Genomic DNA, 16,250 nt, shown 5'->3' with positions numbered 1-16,250 from the left:
TACCAGTCTCTGGGTTAATATATATTTTAACTTGCTCGTCTGATAGATCTGGATGGAAGAGTTCTTCCTCTACAGTCCTTGGTTGAGTGTTAGACTTTTTTGGGTTGGTAAAACCTTCTTTTTCGATGACTTTTGGTGTTTTATTGCTTTTCTTTGGCTCGTGCCCTTTTTTCGGGTCGACCGGATCTTTCGGCGCGACAGGTTTTTTGTGCTCGACAGGCTTTTTTGGTTGTCTGTCATTTTCCGAGTCGATGGTCTTCTTTGGATCGACTGGTGTCTTCGGAGCACCTATTTTTGGGTCGATAGCCTTGTTCGGCCTTGCTATGGCTTCGGTACAGCACCCTTCTTGTCGGCGACCTTTGCCGAGCCGACGTTTTTTGGTACTGCGGGTTTGTTCGGGTAGGCGACCTTTTTTGGTTCAGCGCCCTTTGGCTGTGTGTCCTTGTTCGCTTCGACTATCCTTTTGGGGTCGACGCTTTTTGGCTGAGTGGCCTTTTTGTGGTCCACAGTCTTCTTTGGCTCGACGCTTTTGGCTGTACGGCCTTTTTCGGTTCGACGCCCTTCGGGTCGACTACCTTCTTTGGCTCTGGAACCTTCTTAGGGATGATGGTACTTGGCCCTGGGGTCTCTGAAGGTTTTGGTTTTGGTTTTGATTTCAGAGCCGAGCCGGATGGCGGGGCTGGCGAAACTTTTTTCGGATCTTGGCTAAGGCCTTTTGGCGATGCCTCGACCGGAGCCTTTGGTAGCGGGGTAATTGGTGTCGGGGGCTGTGTACTCACGATTTGCCCCGGCGGGATCTTGTCATCGGAGTCCGAGTAGTCCTCGACGGTGACGATCTCTAGGTCCGAATCTGGAGCTTCCGGTAGTTCTTGGTCATCATCGAAGATGTTGTCCGGTTCCGGTGCCTGTCGCTGCATCTCTTGCCTAGTGGCCCGTCGGATCCGTATGGTTTTCTTCGACCGAAACTGGGCGCAGGCTGGGCAGGTTTCTTCCCTATGGTCTGGGGAAAGGCACTTGTTGCATACTGAGTGTTTGTCAGTATGTGGGAACTTGGGAGTGGCATTGTGGACACCTTTTAAACAAGCTTCTTTCCATCGACGGCAGTCTCACGTGGCGTCAAAAAGGCCCAACGGCCCACGTCGACGACCGAGTCGAGATGGAAACCTTGATCGAGTAGAGAGGTACCGAACGAGAACAATACCGTCGAAGTCTAAGGCCTTTTGGCCGTTAGAGAAGTTTTGTTTTGATTCCGAAGTTGGAGTTTTGGAGTAACATCCAAACCCAATGGCAAAAAAAACAATCTGAGGATGGAGAAGATGCCCAGGCGCACTGTAGTCTAGGGGAGGAGTTACCTATCTCGTGATACTTCGAAGACTCTTCCAAGACAACAAAGTGCAATCATCCGGACCCAACATAAGGCGGCGATCTATGCACAGATATGAATTCAGCAGCCCACATGCCTCGAACCATTTTCTTACCAAGGTGGTCCAGCTTCTTGGATTCCCTTTCCGGTGGAGCGGTAGGGAAGGCACTTTTAGAAGTGGAGGCTTGGACTACCAAGCTCTCCGGGGTGGGGGGTTGGGAGAGGAAAGTGGGGTCGCCAGGAGCCGGGCGGTGGCATCGGGCGATCATCCTGTCCACGGGAGCCCCCGTGTTGGGCCTGGACCACGTGCCCAAAAGGATATCGGTGAGGCCCTCATTGAACGGCAGCAGGGGCTCTGAAGAGCTTGCAGCCAGTTGAAGCACCTCTGTCAGGAGGTTAGTCCAGACCACCACCGTAGAAAGCTCGAGGTTAAGAGCCTCAGCCACCCTACACAACACCACTGCGTACGACGCTCCCTCCTCCGTAGCCACAGTAGGAGGAGACAACATGCCAAGGTCAGGTGAAGTGTCAAGACCACTGGCATCCCCCAGTTCCTCTCTCCAGTGCTGGTCAGAACCGAGCCGATCAGTTAAGGGGTCCCTTGATCCCTCCCAGTCCTCCTCCTCACTCAGATTGAAAAGAGGCTCCAGGAGTGAACCAGGGCATAAAAACCCCGCTCAGCGCCGGGTCCGGCGTTAGACGATGCCGGTCCGGCTCCGTGTCTACGTCGAGATGGAGGCCGTCGACGCCGACCGGAGGGCCGACTGGAGCCGAGCGTGGAAGTGGTGCTGTCAGAAGCGGCGCCAGTGTAACAAGGTCAAACGGCGCCGATCCGGACCCAGGCCTGGATCTAAGGGAGGCTTGAGGCGCTGGGGCCGGAGCCGCCGGCAGCAAAAACCAAGGCACCCCCAACCGAGTCCGCGGATCCCGAAGGCTCACCGGCGGGGTGGGTCCGTCCAAAGATGGCATGCATCACCTCGTAGAACGTACGGAGCTGGGCAAGAGTCACTCCGGGTCCCGGAAAGGGAGCGAAACTCGGAGTTGACTCTTCGGGCTCTGCGCGCAGAGCCGCAGGAGGGGCACCACCCGCGGGCCTCATCGGATTGGCCGACCGACGAGGAGAAGTCAAAGAGCGACGATGCTTCTTCGACTTCTTCTTATGCTTCGACTTACCCAACCCGAGTGTGAAGACTTCGACGATATAGAACCGGAATGGTGATGGCTCCGCGACCAGTCCCTCGACCTCCCTCTCGACCGGAACCTCGAACGGCATGGAGCCGACTGCTGGTGCTCAAGCAGCTTTCGGGACCACTTTACCACAACGTCTTCGGCGCTATCAACCGGCAGTCAGAGCACGACTTGGGGTCGTGGTCGCGCTCCAGGCAAAAAAAACACACGCAGTGCGGATTCGTCACCGACATCATGCGATGACAGGAACCGCAGGGCGTGAAAACGGGCATCCCTTGTGTACCTTCGGAGTTGAAGAATCGAAAAAAGAAGTTGACAAAAGTTAGTTACTGATGTACTGCTCTTCCCGGATAGGCACTGGCTGGCACGGAAGAAGAAAGAACTGCCGCAACATCATCCCAGCTACCACGACGCCGACAACGGAGGCGGAGCCGACCAATGCCACCTTTCGACGAGCAAAGGTACTGCTAACGAAAAAACTTTCCGGATCCAGTCTGACACCTGGGGGTAATTCTAAGGTTAGGAATCTATAACTAACGTGTTTCTTTCAGATTGCTGGCTTAATGTACCATACTTTGGAATTCAATGTTGGCTTGATTAAGTGTACAACAGAATGATGAATAAGTAATCAGTAAACAACAACATTTGTATAACGATCTATTATAACAAGTCTTCATATCCAGTCTGACAACTGCCACGCTTAGGCATCTCAGCGCTGATAGTGCAACACATGGCAGATCGAAGAAACTAATATGAGCTGTTCAGGAAGAGTCAGATCTTTAATAATTTACGAAAGGGAAGTTCCTTATTTTCTGATCGCAATGGGTCAGTGCCATCAATCAGTATAAAGTAAAGAGAAGTAAGTAATATAGTTTAAAGATGGTAGGCATAGAGAAGACAAATAATTTCTAAAACTCATAAAAATCTCACAAAATGTATAAATAATAATTCTGAAGAGCAGCATGGAAGGACATCTTTGACACACCACCGAACAGTTGTTTAGCACACTGCCATATTTGACTGCTGTTATGATCCTGGAGTTAACTGTTGGATTCAAGTATCTCGGACTGTTTATCACTGAAGACCCCAAATTGTTCTATACATATAATCTGTTGCCGCGGCTACAGCAGTTAAAACATGATGTGGAGCACTTGAAGACTCTTCCTCTATCTTATATTATATATTATTATATATATATATTATATATATTATATATATATATATATATATATATTATATATATATTAAGTAGAGTAGCACTCTTTAAAATGATGTCTTTGCCTCACTTCCTGTATGTCCTCCACAATTTACCTAATCCGGTCCCCACATCCTACTTTGCGGCCATGGAAAGCGAACAAAGAATGCTGCTCTGGGGTGTGGCCCGCTACGGATATCATTTCCAAAGCTAGTGAGAGTGTGGGATGATGGGGGAATCGGGCTCCCGGATATTAAAAAATATTACTGAGCAGCCAAGTCGACGGCCATCAACCAATGCATTAACCGACCTCAGAATGATCCTGGGTATGCTATGGATAGGTGGCTCTTACCTGGGAGAAATTACACACATGCGCTTCATTCAAGGCCCTCAAACCTACAGCTGACAGGTCCCACGATGCACTCTACTCAGGTGTGGCACATGGTGCATAGGAGTCTGGGATGGGAAAGGAAAGGAAAGTTACACTAGCCACCCCAGTGTGGGATACGGAACAGCTGGGCTCACGATGGAAGACAAGCGGTTTCGATAAGTGCAACACCATTGGAATATCTAGGGTGGGCGATCATTGGAAAATGGGAGTGGTTGTGCCCTTCATGACTTTACAACAAGAGTGCGAATTGGCAGAGACCGAAAGATTCAGGTATCTACAGGTACGATGTGCCCTGCTGACAGTGAGTGAGACTCCTCCTGAAGCTGCGCTGCTCGAACATGGACTTCTCAACGGGTTTATGCCAAAAAGAGCAATTTCCCTGACTTACACAAAGCTGATTAACTACTTGCCGGATTCTCTCCCACAGCTCCATAAAAAGTGGGAAAGTGACTTGTCGGAGGTGGAGGATGAAGACTGGTTGGAAGCACTGGCATCACCCAAGGAGGTTGCAATTTCCTCCAAACTAAAATTGGTACAGTTGAAAATATTACACAGAGTATATTTTACAGGGCCATCATTAGTGAAGATTGGATATAGAGAAGTCTCTAGATGCAGATGACAGTGGGGCCTGGAAGGCACGCTTTTGCATATAATATGGGAGTGCTCCCACATTAGCAAGTTTTGGAGGGACGTAGTCTGGTGTATAGAGGAGGTACTGGGAGAGGGACTAGTGTTGGAGGCCAAAAGATGTGTGTTAAATATATGGGAACCAACAGATTTGGGCAGTAAAGAGAACAGATACGTATCGCGGGGTCAGATGGTTGCTAAGCGAAATATTGAAAGGAAACTGGGGCTCAAGAGGTACCAACAGTGGCGAAATGGAAACAAGATATGGACTGTTGCCTGTTTAATGAGAAAACAGTGTATGTATAAAGGGGATGCCCGAGGAAGTGGACACAGTATGGGGTATATGGAATGAGTACAGGGGTGGCATATGCGTACTGCCCAGTTTACCGCTATTAGCATCCCCTGATGAGTATAAATCAATTGGCGTACCAATCATTGAGAGTAAACTAAATGTCACAAACTCGGCATTATTGTAAACCATGGCATGTACTATGTGACGTATGTACTGTTATCAGTTTGTCATTAATAAAAAGATATGTTGGAAAAAAAGTGATTTTTTTTAAGAATCAAAGGCTAGTAAATTCTCCAAAGAGAACTTCAAGAAAATTACTGAACAAGGAAGTCCTAACACCATCAGGGCCGATAAAATATGCAGAGTAGAAACATACTGTTGCATCAATCATCAATGGCAGACAAACCATTACTTGCAACTTTAGAAGTTGCCCACTTTCACTACAATTTCGTTTTGAAATCTGAAATGAAAAATATATCCAGTTGCACAATAAAAAAGCTTTAAAAAACAAACACAATTCTAATATCTTACCCGTGATTTCTTATTTGGAGTGTATGCTTTAGAGTTGCTGAATATTAATCGAACATCTTTTCCAAACTCAAGTGGAGTAGTGTAAATCCCTGCTTCCAAGTTCGCTTTCACAGTGCTGAAGTCCATTGGAGTCTCTATGAGATCACGATAATCCTGTCGGAAACATTAAAAAAGCTCATTTATATATGTACATTAAGTACGCACATTTTTTATGTTGCCTTATATCATTACAATTATTTGAATAAACAAGAGCCCACATTTCACAATATAAACAAAGAAGTTACATCCCTTTGTTTAAGTTCGCAATGATGGATACTGTGATTCCTTCAGTGGAATAATAACCCATGAAATACAATCTTTCACAACACCAAACTCGGAAGCCCTGTGAATAGACGTAGATAGGCAGTAAATAATCTACAACGGGAAGGCCGTAGCTTCGCTTTTTTTGGGAGGCAAATCTGTTGAGTCTGGAGGAGGTCAGGAGTATAGGGGAATGGACTTCGGGGAGGCAGGGGTCCTGGGCGTTTACTGGTGACCCCGTAGACAAAAAACTGTGGCATGCTTCTTGGATCTTGCTCTCATCCTGGCCAGGAGGACCACAGCCATGAAGTGGAATATTTGCTGCTCCCATCCACGAAGTCTGGCTCCATGCAATGTCTCAATGGGCTAAAGCAGAGGGCACAGCCCTACACAGAGAAGAGGCCAAAGGATTACACTGCCGTTTCACAGCCTATGCCTGGGAGATTACTTGAATACGGAGTCTTTTAGCCCAGTTTCTCTCTATTACAATAGCATGACCATGCCCAACCCACCATGATGCATCAGTACCAGATAATTACCCAGGATCATTGATGTATAGCACCAGCTGCCCCTAACAACTGCTAGGCTCAATCACGACCACCATTCACTGATGCCTTTCCTTCCGCTTCCTCATTTGCCCCAGCGATCATCCTGCTCACCTGCTATAAGGTTAATTTCAGTACAGTTTGAATATCCCTAGGACTCATACATATACGCCACCAGTACTCTCCACCAGCATACCACATTCTACCATTGAAGTCCTCTCTTCTGCTCCATCACCAAACACCCAGCTGGCAGGGGCAAAATCAAGGCTGCTGGGTCACTCTCAAAGTGGATCTCAGTTATGCTGATATCCTCGACAGCTGCTTAGTCCTGGTGCAGACAGAATCCCGACTGGACTCTTGTCGTTGGTGTTTAGTGTAGGGCGTTCAGAACCCAAGGGGTTGGTACTGCACAACTTTGGTAGGTCCTGGTGTCTTCACACTTGGTGGAGAGAGCAATCTGACCTTCCAGAGCACGAGTCCCTTCTCCTGATCGTCTTGGCATAGGTCAGGCTGGAAGCTGCAAGTGGGAGGACCACACTCTGCTTGTCGGTGCCTGCAGACTGCAGGGGAGTTGCTCGAACTTGAAGTGCTGGCGGGCAACTCAAGGTTTTGGCAATTTTCCAGCTTGCAGGACGAGTCACTCTGTCGCAATTGTCGAGAGAGGGCTGAGGACGGCAGGGTTACGTGCCAACATCCAAAGTTCTGCTGCATTTTTCACTAGGAAGTGACTCATTTGTTCTTCTGTTGATCCGCCGAAATTGAGTTATTGGGTTCAGGGGGCCCACTTAAATACTTGATTTACGGGCGTTTACGGGTAGTGCCAGGTAGTAACCAATGAGCTACCTATATTTAGGTTGTGTACACCCTCTATATGACCACTTTCTCTGGGAAGTGGGCATAACCCTGACCTTAGAAGGCTAATTCCATCCAAAACAACATGGATGCATTTAAAAAGTGGGGTCCACATCAGCTGGCCTGCTCTAGGAGGGGTGCTGGCTGAATGTGAGCACACCCCCTAATCTTGCTAATTTTCCCACCTGTTTTCCTGCCAGCAAGTGGGGTCATGAAAGGGGGGGAGGGGTGCTGATAGAGCAGACCCTTCAGCCTTCTATTTTACACAGAAGCCATGGCAGTTTCCATACAAACATAGCCCCTGACCACAAGCTGATTTACTCTACTGAGTTTAGTCAAAATCTGGCTATTTATTTATTCATTTATTTGGCACACAAAGCACAAATTACTACTTGTGTAAAGATATATCTGTAAGAGACATTAGTTAGTGATAGATTCCTTACCTTAGAATATCCCCAGGCGTTAGACTGGATCCGGAAAGGTTTGCTTAGCAATACCCCTGCGCGTCATTAGGCGGTGTCCTGCGGCTCCACGTCCGTCGCTGGCGTCGTATGCGATGAGATGACTTCACAGAGACTACTTAGGCACCACCCATGCGCGCTGATGTCAGTTCTTTCTTTTTCTGCACCAGTAAGTGCAGATTCGGTTAGAGCACGTACCTCAGTCATTTTTGTACACAACTTTCTGCGCCAGGAACGCAGAGCCATGCAAGAAACTGACCACTGGTGCAATGAACTAGGGCACTGAAAGGGATGATCATAACCCTAGTAATCAGTTCTCAGAACGGGGAGGATGGGTGGGGCGGTAAGGAATCTATCACTAACTAATGTCTCTTACATATATATCGTTACACAAGTAGTAACTGGTGAATCTGAAAGAGACACGTTAGTGATAGATTCCTTACCTTAGAATAGATACCCCAGCAATACCAACCCCGGTGGTGGGTCTGAGAATAAGATTACACCAGAAAGTCACGGAGAACAGAACGGCCAAAAAAGCTGTCTCTCCGGACTTGACTGTCAAGGCAGTAATACTTGGTAAACGTGTGCACCAAGGCCCATGTAGCTGCCTGACAAATGTCCTGCAAAGGAACGCCGCGTACCAAGGCAGAAGTGGCTGCTGTTGCCCTGGTGGAATGGGCACGCAGCCCCACAGGAGGCTTCTTCTTAGCCAACGAGTAACAGGCCTTGATGCAGAGAACGATCCACCGAGAGATGGTCCGTTGTGCGCGGCCCAACCTTTTTTAGCGCCCACGTAGCCAACAAAGAGCTGGTCATCCACCCTGAAATGTTGTGAGCGTTTCAGATAGAACGAGAGGGCACGTTTTGGGTCCAGGCGGTGGAGCCTCTCTTCCTCTTTGGAAGGATGCGGAGGCGGAAAGAAGGTGGGCAAAGTGATAGTCTGCCCGATGTAGAAGGGCGTGACAACCTTTGGCAAGAAAGAAGGATGGGTCCTTAAAACCACCTTGTCGGGATGAACAGAAAGGAAAGGAGATTTGGAAGAAAGGGCCTGAAGCTCACTCACTCTTCTGGCAGAGGTGATAGCTACCAGGAAAACCGTCTTGAGTGTGAGAACAGTTATGAAGGGGCTCGAAGGGAGCACACATCAGATATGTCAAGACAATGTTTAAGTCCCATTGAGGTATGATGAACGGCACAGGAGGAAAAGTGTGCATAATGCCTTTCAGAAAATGGTTAACAACCGGGGACTTAAAAAGAGAGGGCTGATCTGGAAGCCGTAGAAAGGCAGAGATGGCCGAAAGGTAACCTTTGGTAGTGCCCAGAGCAGAGCCCTGCCGGGCCAAAGAAAGAAGGAACAGAAGGACTTCAGAAAGAGGGGCAGAAAGGGGATCCACAGACTTTGCTGTGCACCATGCCACAAACTTGTTCCACCAGAAGGCGTATACCGTTTTCGTGGAGGGATGCCTGGCTGCCAGAATGACATCACAGACTTCGGGAGGAAGATCGAAAGCTGTCAACTGTCGCCGCTCAATCTCCATGCATGGAGGTGGAGGCTGGACAGGTTCAGGTGGAGGACCATCCCTTGCTGCTGCTACAGAACATCCTCCAGAAGAGGCAGTTGGATTGGGGGGTTGATCGCCATGTTGAGTAGCTCGGGATACTAGTATCTTCTTGCCCAATCCGGAGCCACAAGAATGACTTGGGCCCGGTCGCGTCTGATCTTCTTCAGCACTCTGGGCAGAACTAGTATATGCGGAAAGGTGTACAACAGACCGCAGCTCCACTTGTGACGAAAAGCGTTGCCGAGCGAGTGACGCCTTGGAAATTCCAACGCGCAGAATTGATGACACTGCACGCTCTCTTCGGTGGCAAATCGATCTAACCAAGGCTCTCCCCACTGCAGAAAGAGACCTTGCACCACGTCCAGACGCCATTCATGATCCACCGGCGGCTGAGTTCGTCCACCCTGGCGTTCAGAGAACCTGCCAGGTGTTGAACCACCAAGGTAATGCCTCGATGTTCCAGCCAGGTCCAGAGGCGCAGAGCCTCCTGACATAGGGTCCAGGACCCCACCCCACCCTGTTTGTTGGAATACCACATGGCGGTGGTGTTGTCCATGAACACCTGCACTACACTTCCCCGGACAGAGGGAAGGAATGCCTTCAGTGCAAGTCGGATCGCCCGAAGCTCCAAAAGGTTGATATGGAGCCGGGATCGGCAAGAGACCAGAGGCATCTGATCTCTGCCTCCCCAAGTGGCCTCCCCATCCCAGGAGGGACGCATCTGTCACCACTGTGTGCTCCGGTTGGGGAAGGGAGAGGGATCTGGCATTGACCCAATCGCGATTTCTGAGCCACCACTGCCATTGCCGTGCAGCGGCCTCCGAGATCTGAACATGATCGAACAGGTTGCCCTGATGCTGCACCCACTGGAACTTCAGGTCCTACTGCAGAGCCTGCATATGCCATCTGGCATGTTGCACTAGCAGGATGCAGGAGGCCATCAGGCCCAGGAACCGGAGGGTCAAACTGACAAACCCGGGAAAGATCGGAATCATAGCCTGAATACCCTGGATTCGCTGCTCGGGAGGATAGACCCAAAACTACGTCGAATCCAGAACCACTCCGTGAAGGGGGACTTCTGAGAGGGACTTGGGCGCGACTTCGACATGTTGATGGAGAACCCCAGCAAATGCAGGAGGTCGGCCGTAGTCTGAAGGGGGGTAACAACTGCTTGGTGTGAGCCCGCCTTCAACAACCAGTCTTCAAGGCAGTGGAAGACTGGCACCCCTGACCTACACAGGTGAGCTGTGACCACCACCATCACTTTCGTGAGCACCTGAGGAGCGCTGGTAAGGCCGAAGGGGAGCACGGCAAACTGAAAATGCTCCTGGCCTACCATGAACCGCAGGTAACGTCGGTGGGCCGGCAGGACAGGGATGTGAAAATATGCGTCCTGCAAGTCCAACGCCACCATCCAGTCTCCAGGGCAGCCAAGACCTGAGCCAGAGTCAACATCTTGAACTTCTCCCTCGAGAGGAAGCCATTGACGTTCCTGTGGTCCAAGATGGGGCGGAAGCCCCCCTTGTACTTCTTGGGGACCAGAAAGTAGTGGGAATAACAACCACGCCCTACTTCTAGCCCAGGAGAGAGGTGGGGGCCAGGTGCCTGGGAGTAACACTGGATAGCTTTACAAAAAAAGCATTTGCAATGCAATAGGTCTCGCATTTGTAAGGGTTAGAGCTATTGGCATTGTAAATTGCAATGTCTTTTACCGATGTGTTTTGGTATGGAGTGGAATAGATGTATGTGGTGTGGAGAGAAATTATGTGGGTTGGATTGAAATTGTTAGTTGTGGAATTGTGTGGTGGAATTGTGTGGTGTAGAGTGGACTTATGTGGCATGGTGTGCAGTGGAATTATGTGGATAGTAATTATGTGGTATTGAGTGTACTGGAAGTATTTTGAGAGGGCCTGTGTGTCGGTGTGTAATTATGTGTGTTTGTATTTTGTGCTGTATAGTGGTAGTTAGTGGAGTTTAATTATGTGTTTTTTTGTTGAATTTTGCTGCATTATGTGGAATTCTGTGGTATGGATTGGATGTATGCAGTGTGTAATTGTGTTGTTGAGTTGAATTATGTGGTTTGTTGTCGAATTAATTGACGTGAAACTGAAATGTGTACATTTGAATTGTGTGGTGTAGAAGTATGTAGTATTGAGTGAAATTATGCTTATTGGAAATATGTGGCATGGTGTGGAGTGCAACAAATGTTATCGGTGAGGAGGGTGGATGAGTGTTTTGCCTATACAAAAGATATTAGTAATTACTAAAGTGCAAAATAAAGGTTATATCAAAACATTTACTTTAACTGAATTATGTGATTCGGCAGCTGCAGTGTTTTCCTCATAATTATGAACTTGCTGCATTCGATAAAAGTGAGTTCCTATTTGTGTATGTGCAGATATCTAACACTTCTCTCTGATAGGCCTAAGGCTGCTCGACCACATTACCCCCTAGAAGAGCATCTTGGGACTGCTGTATGTGCAGATGTCGAACACTTCTCTCTGATAGGCTTAAGGCTGCTCGACCACATTACCCCCTAGAAGAGCATCTTGAGACTGCTAGAGCAAGTCCCTGATTACTATTAAGGAAATACCTGGACTCTTTGCATGGTATACCTCTTTTTGGCATACCATATAAAGAGCTGGCTTGCTACACATAGGGACAAAGAAATGCTACAAAAAGTCAGCGAGAACGCCAAGTGCTCCCTCTTTGCCTTTCTTCTATCAAAGATTCTGCGTTACTAGTTGGAACAGTCTGCTTGGCTGCAGGACATGATTCTTTTATTGAATGCTTTGATAGCTGTGTGCTTGATCAATGAACTGCTTGTGAACTGGACTCTTTCCTGCACCTAAGATACACCTTTTGATGAAGCAGTCACTTTTCTTGGACTCTAGTGGACAGTTTGGGTTTGCTCCTCTCGAATAGGGCATGTATGAACAATTATCACATCTCTCTTTTAAGCCTGCATATGCTATGCCTATACCTATATACAGTTTTATGATTCCTGGTAAAAACATAATGATGGAAGAATATGACAATGTTTTACAATGAAGCAAGACTGCAACACAAAAGTGCAATATTTTCTGTCTAACAAGCCTGTAATTTACTAAACATCGCAAATGAATGCCTGGGGTTGGCTAAAGGTGTCCTCTGAAACAACTTCTTTATAGATTTCCTAGATATGCTCAAATGCAACCTGCTGTAGAAACTCTTTGTTCTTTAAACATAGTCCAGACAAGGCCTAATGAGAACAAAGGTTACTGCTCCCACCCAAGTGGAAGGGTTTCACAGCACTACACTTGTCAATAAGAGACGTATTCTAATAAGGGCTATATGTTGGAAAAACAGCTTGAATCTTCAGTAGGGACAGCTTCCCAGACAACTATAAACGAAGGGAAACAACCCAATGACATTATTTTTCTCCTAGTATATTTACTTTGTAGAGTATGGTTCCTTTCGCCTTTAGGACTCTACTGTCTGAAGTTCTGTATACTAGGTAATATGTGTGAACAACTTCTTAGCCCAAAATAATTAAATTTCCAGATGCCTTACTGGGGGGTTCCATGAGACAGTGCAATATTAAAATGGATATGTATATTTATACCCACCACACAGGTAAATTTTTATCTGTGTGAGCCCCACCTTTTTAAATAAATGTCAAAAGATCCATCTCAAATGCTCCTCAACTGCCCTTTTTGACGGAACTTGGCTAGGTCGATTTTAAGTTTTTGCAAGAAACCACCAAATACTCAAAATAGATCCCAGGCCCTCAACCTTTCCTGCAAATGGCCACGACACTCAGACAGTGCAAAAATGTTTTACTTGGTCACCTTTACCTTAAACGCCTGCAAACATGATAAGTTCATAATTTGCACATCACTTGCAATAGGTGGCATGAGAATAAATAAGTGGAAATTCCACTAATATAATCTTTGCTGTTACCAAAGCACTTTAATTGCGACCATAAAAAGTGTTTATACATTTGCCTTTCCGGTGTATGTAGAGAATTTACTTCAAATTAAATTTTAATCCCACAAATATTTGTCATAACCAAGAAACGTGCACTCTCTTGCAATGGAACTAGTTATGTCAATGCTGGCTTCCTTTCCTTTCGTTCAGTGTATTATTAATCTATAACTGTAAGAAACCACACGCAGGTGTTCTTAGAATGTACATATATTTGGGGTAGGAGGCCTCACACAAATTTTCCCTGCCCATGTGTGATAGGAGTAGCATGGCAGACCTGGTAAAGAAAGTTATCAATGGCTCCAGTGCTGTTTGAAAATCCTTGTGCATCGGAGCCATTTATTTTTCGTTTGTTACTTAAAAACATACCCCTGTTTCCGGATGTTTTTGCTGCGATCAAAATTATTGTTAAGGGGGCCACAGATTTGATAGTGCGCTCAGCCTGCCCTTTCTAGTTATAGGCGCTGGGCTCTATTCATCATAGGACCCAGGTGTTTCAAGCCGGTCAGGCTTCATGACTAACATATAGCGCTTTTCTCCCATTCCATTAATGTGAGAATGTACACACATTGTACATATGAAGTAAGAGGACACATTCAATAGAAGTAGGTTCTTGAAATAACATTTATTCCAGGAAAATGAGGAACAGCTTAACAACCACTCGAGTCAGTCAGGCGTGTAATCAGCGTCACCAACTGAAACGCTCCCAATACAAATAGAACACCTAACTTAGAATGCTCCCAATACATTCTAATACTGACGTGATACCATAATCAGGATACCACACACCTCCTCTCTTTTAAAACAAACAAAAAAATTAACATCTAACAAAATCTTTCAGTTTAACAAGTACGCTTTTGAAACGAGAACTTCTTCTTACAGCAATTCCTTGTACATTAGAATTTCCAGATAACACGGTATCTTGTTCATAAACATAGATGCATCTACAATTGGATCAACATTTTCATTTACAATAACATTATCCAACCCTTCAGTATTATTGTCCAAAACATTTGTATTATTTGTAATATCAAGAGTGTTTTCAAAATCATAAAAGTTGTCCATAAAATTTTCAGTATCCCCTTCCTCAACACTCTCTGGAGATTTAACAACAGACTGATTTTCCCACTTAGACATCATACCAGATCTCGTCTAAAATTCCATATTTTACCTCCTTCTACTCTAACTGGTTTACTGAAAACTTCAATGACCCTTAAAGGATCAGACCATTTAGACCATCTACTAGAAGTAGAACTACCCAACTTCACCCGTACTAAATCCCCTATACAAACTTTACGATTAGTAACTCGACCTTTGTTAACATTTTTAAACATTTTCTCTTGATAATTCTTAACCCGTTCTCTTACTTTTGAGAAATCAACACCAGTCACTTCAGAGTCATTAGACTTTAACCACCATGGTAACAATTTCAATCCAGGTTTCTACCTCTCAACATTTCAAAAGGAGAACAACCAGTGACTGAATTAGGAGATGTGCGATAAGTAAGTAACGTAGCACGTAAGGCTTTTCTCCAATCCATACCATTCTTCATTGCCTATTGAATAGACTCTTTAATGACTCTATTAAAGCGCTCAACCTGACCATTGGCCTGTGGATTATGATTAGAAACTCTACCATGTGAACTATACCATGTTTCTTAAAAAACAACTCAATTTCTCTACTTGTAAATTGCGTGCCATTGTCAGAAATTATTACTGAAGGTAAACCTTCACGACTAAACACATTATTAAGAAATCCTATCACTTGAGAAGAACTTATCCTTTCAACTATTTTGATTTCAGGCCATTTAGAAAAGTAGTCTACCAAAAGCAAACCAAAAACGTACTTAGAAGGAGTAAGACCCAATGGTTCGATTATATCAATTCCCAACTTCCTCCAAGGTCCTTGTGAATACTCAATAGGAGAAACTTCCACAGATAATGATGTCACAGACTTATCACTTCTTGAACAAGGAAAACATTCTCTGACCCACCTATCAACCATACCATCAATACTGGGCCACCAATAAAATTCTCTTAAACGCCTTTTACTACCAGACATACCCAAATGACCTTCATGGGCAATCCTAATTAAATCCTCTCTGACGCCACGCGGATGAACAATTTTGTCCACTCTAGCAATAATTTTTCCTGTAAACATAAGTTCAACTTTTAATATTGAAAAATGAACTTAATTCCCCACATAATTTCCTTTCCTCAGGCCAGCCATCCTTTTTAGAATTTCTCCACAGAACACACCACTACATCCTCAGACATAGCTTTCAACCATATCTCTTCAGAAATAACCTGAGCATCCACAAACTCACCACCATTAATGTCCTCCATAGTATACGCTACATCACATTCTTCATTCAAATCAGTTACATCAAGAGATTGATGTAAGGATAAACGAGACATACAATCCGCATGTACATTTAACCATCCCGGAATATACTCTACACTACACTGATATTCCTGTAACTTAGCTGCTAATCTGGCTAACCGAGCCGTCAACATCCTACCACCACCAGCATCCTACATGTTCACCAAAGGTTTATGATCCGTTCTAAGACGAAACTTAGTGCCCCATAAAAACTGTCGAAAGTGTTGAGCAGCCCATGTACAAGCCAACAATTCCCTTTCGATCGTAGAATAATTGTACTCCGCACCTCGCAATGTCCTAGATGCATACGAAACAATGTTTTCATCGGCAGCACACTTTCGTATCAATACAGCGCCCAAGCCTGTATTACTGGCATCCACTGCCACAATACATTCTTTACCAATGGTAAAAGGTTTTAGAAATGGAGCAGAACACATTTCTTTTTTTAATACCTCAAACTGATTCTGTTGTTCATTACCCCACTCAGACTTTGCATTTTTCTTAAGTAAAGACTGTTGCGAAGACACTTTAGATGCATAATTTTGAACAAATTTGCTAAAATATTCGGTTAACCCTAGAAAAGAAAACAATTGCT

General features: G+C 45.8%; 1 protein-coding gene across 2 annotated transcripts in view; it reads right to left on the bottom strand.

Annotated features, from left to right (window-relative positions):
• Positions 1 to 16,250, bottom strand: part of BRWD3 (bromodomain and WD repeat domain containing 3) — a 1,637,103-nt gene that overhangs the window by 106,809 nt on the left and 1,514,044 nt on the right. For both annotated transcript variants that reach the window (XM_078688510.1, XM_078688511.1), the window contains one exon: positions 5,588 to 5,740. In XM_078688510.1, the coding sequence (XP_078544636.1) occupies positions 5,588 to 5,740 (153 nt within the window). The remainder of the gene's footprint in view (positions 1 to 5,587; positions 5,741 to 16,250) is intronic.

This window comes from Lissotriton helveticus, chromosome 4_1 (genome assembly GCF_964261635.1).
Source record: "Lissotriton helveticus chromosome 4_1, aLisHel1.1, whole genome shotgun sequence".
Classification (NCBI taxonomy): domain Eukaryota; kingdom Metazoa; phylum Chordata; class Amphibia; order Caudata; family Salamandridae; genus Lissotriton; species Lissotriton helveticus.
The sequence above is the reverse complement of the archived record's forward strand: the minus strand, read 5'-3'. Positions and strand labels throughout refer to the sequence as shown.